The sequence below is a fragment of the Corylus avellana genome, chromosome 11 (assembly GCF_965113065.1).
Source record: "Corylus avellana chromosome 11, dhCorAvel1.hap1.2, whole genome shotgun sequence".
Taxonomy (NCBI): domain Eukaryota; kingdom Viridiplantae; phylum Streptophyta; class Magnoliopsida; order Fagales; family Betulaceae; genus Corylus; species Corylus avellana.
The window spans coordinates 1742098-1744545 of record NC_142500.1 but is presented as its reverse complement, the minus strand read 5'-3'; the positions used below and the strand labels follow the sequence as shown (position 1 = coordinate 1744545).

Here is a 2448-nt window from a genome sequence, read left to right as displayed (position 1 = left end):
CCACGTAGGATCCAAACAGGGGGCACGTAATTGAAATCTGCATTTGAAGGTTGCCACATGGGAATGGCTAAAACCGTTGTCTGGGCCTGCATCTAACAGGCAAGTAACTGGGAAATTTCTGAGTATTTTAACCGCAGTGGAAATTTAAGCTCTCATGTTTTTAACCCAACCAGGGTTAACCCCAACCCAACCACGGTTAAGCCCCACTCCCGTAGCAGTTTATAAACGTGCCCACCTTGCCGGTGATTCAGTAAACAATCAATCTCAAACCCCCTCTCCAAAGATGATGCTCGGAGAGCAACATCGTCCGAATCCCACGGTCCACGTCCCTCCGTGGACACTCCAAGATGATCCAGCGGCCGATTTGTACTCCTCTTACGCTTTAACCCCCCTCTCCGCGAACTCCGACGGCAATGGCAACGGCAGCGGGGAGTACTCCCCTTATTATCTCCAGGAAGCCCTAACCGCGCTCCAGCGTTACTTGCCCTCCAACGGAAGCCCCGAGATGGACTCGGACTCCGAAATAACGGGGTCGGACGCGCCGGTCGACGCGTACTCTTGCGACCATTTCCGGATGTTTGAGTTCAAGGTGAGGCGGTGCGCACGTGGAAGGTCACATGACTGGACCGAGTGTCCGTACGCCCACCCAGGTGAGAAGGCCCGCCGCAGAGACCCGAGAAAGTATCACTATTCCGGTACGGCGTGCCCCGATTTCCGAAAGGGCAACTGTAAGAAGGGCGACTCTTGCGAGTTTGCGCATGGCGTGTTCGAGTGCTGGCTCCACCCGGCTCGCTATCGCACGCAGCCATGCAAGGACGGGACGAGCTGTCGCCGGAGGGTCTGTTTCTTTGCTCACACGACGGAGCAGCTCCGGGTTTTGCCTCAGCAGAGCCCGAGAAGCGTCGGAAGCTCGGTGAACTCAACCGAGTCGTACGACGGGTCGCCGATGAGGCAGGCGTTTGAGGCCTCCTGTGTCAAAACACTGCCTTTTCTGTCCACCCCATCGTCTGTTTCCCCGCCGGCGACCCCTCCGGCGGAGTCTCCGCCTATGTCGCCGATGACCCAGTCGCTGAGTCGTTCACTGGGTTCAAGTGCGATCAATGAAATGGTGGTCTCGCTTCGGAATTTACAGCTCGGAAAGGTCAAGTCTTTGCCATCCTCCTGGAACGTTCCAATCGGGTCTCCCGTGTTTGGGTCCCCGAGAGGCTCCATCCTCCGACCCGGTTTCTGCAGCGTGCCTACGACCCCGACCCGGGCCGCCCCTGCCCGTCCTGGAATCGGGTACCATGATATCTGGGACCAGTGTTGCGAGGAGGAACCGGCGATGGAGAGGGTCGAGTCCGGGCGGGATCTGCGTACTAAGATGTTTGAGAAGCTGAGCAAAGAGAACTCCTTGGGTCGGGCCGACCCGAACCCGTCGACCGGTGCTCCGGATGTGGGTTGGGTCTCAGAGCTGGTGAAGTGAGCAGCAGCCCAATGAATCGGGACACGTGGGTGGTTGAGATAATCCCCGATGATTTCTTTTGCTAAAGATCTTTGATTCTATTTTGGTGACTTTATTTTGTTCCTTCTCTCACACTGTGAATAGTGTCTGAAGCAAAGTGAGAGGACGGCTCTAGAATTTGATTTTGGAAGCAACAACTCGAAGATTCTGTGTATATATTTAATATTATCAGATGGTATGGGGGTGAAGAGTAGAATCTCTTTTTTGGGGGCCTGAGAACTCGGCAGAAGACATTAGAAGATTGTTAAGCAAGCAAGCAACGAAAACACTAAAAAAAAAAAAAGGACTTTTTTTTTGTATAGGTCGCAGTGGATCATTCCCTTTTTCTTTCTGTTAATTATTGCTGTGTTTCTTCTCATTATCACCATCCTACTTACTGATCCTGAATCTTGATCCTTGTAAATATTATTTCTTAGCATGTATTTGGTCTTATCCTAATGCAATTATTAATGTATTGTATATTTTTCATCATTGAATTTGGTTTTTTTTTTTTTTTTTTTTTTTGGGTGCCTGGAGCTCTGTTTGTAGATGGATCTGTGCTTGGTTGCCATTAATGGATCTTTCTCCAAATTGCATTCTGATTCTTGGGTTGGGGAAAATCTGCAGAGAAATCCTCTCAATAGCCAGATTGCTGATGCTATCTGTCTCCCCTATGTTTTTTCAATTGTTATCTGTTCTTCATTTTGGGATCATGTGTGTTGTATTATTTTGGGACACAGTTTCTCTATCTGGGTTGAATTGAAGTTCTGCATGTGAGAAGTAAATCCTTTTCTAATAAGACTTATTCAAAAGAGGACACAGTTTCTCTATCTGGGTTGAATTGAAGTTCTGCATGTGAGAAGTAAATCCTTTTCTAATAAGACTTATTCAAAGAGGACTTATTCATAACAATTTTTTTTATATATATATATATAAAAGGGTTATTTGGGTTATTAAATATATTA

At 48.4% G+C, this 2448-nt stretch overlaps 1 protein-coding gene across 1 annotated transcript; it reads left to right on the top strand.

The window, feature by feature from the left end:
* The first annotated feature begins 235 nt into the window (after window positions 1-235).
* Window positions 236-1975, top strand: LOC132166280 (zinc finger CCCH domain-containing protein 20-like). The gene has a single exon (XM_059577074.2). It carries the CDS (start codon window positions 284-286, stop codon window positions 1463-1465), a length of 1182 nt encoding a protein of 393 aa, XP_059433057.1. The 5' UTR covers window positions 236-283; the 3' UTR covers window positions 1466-1975.
* Window positions 1976-2448: the final 473 nt, after the last annotated feature.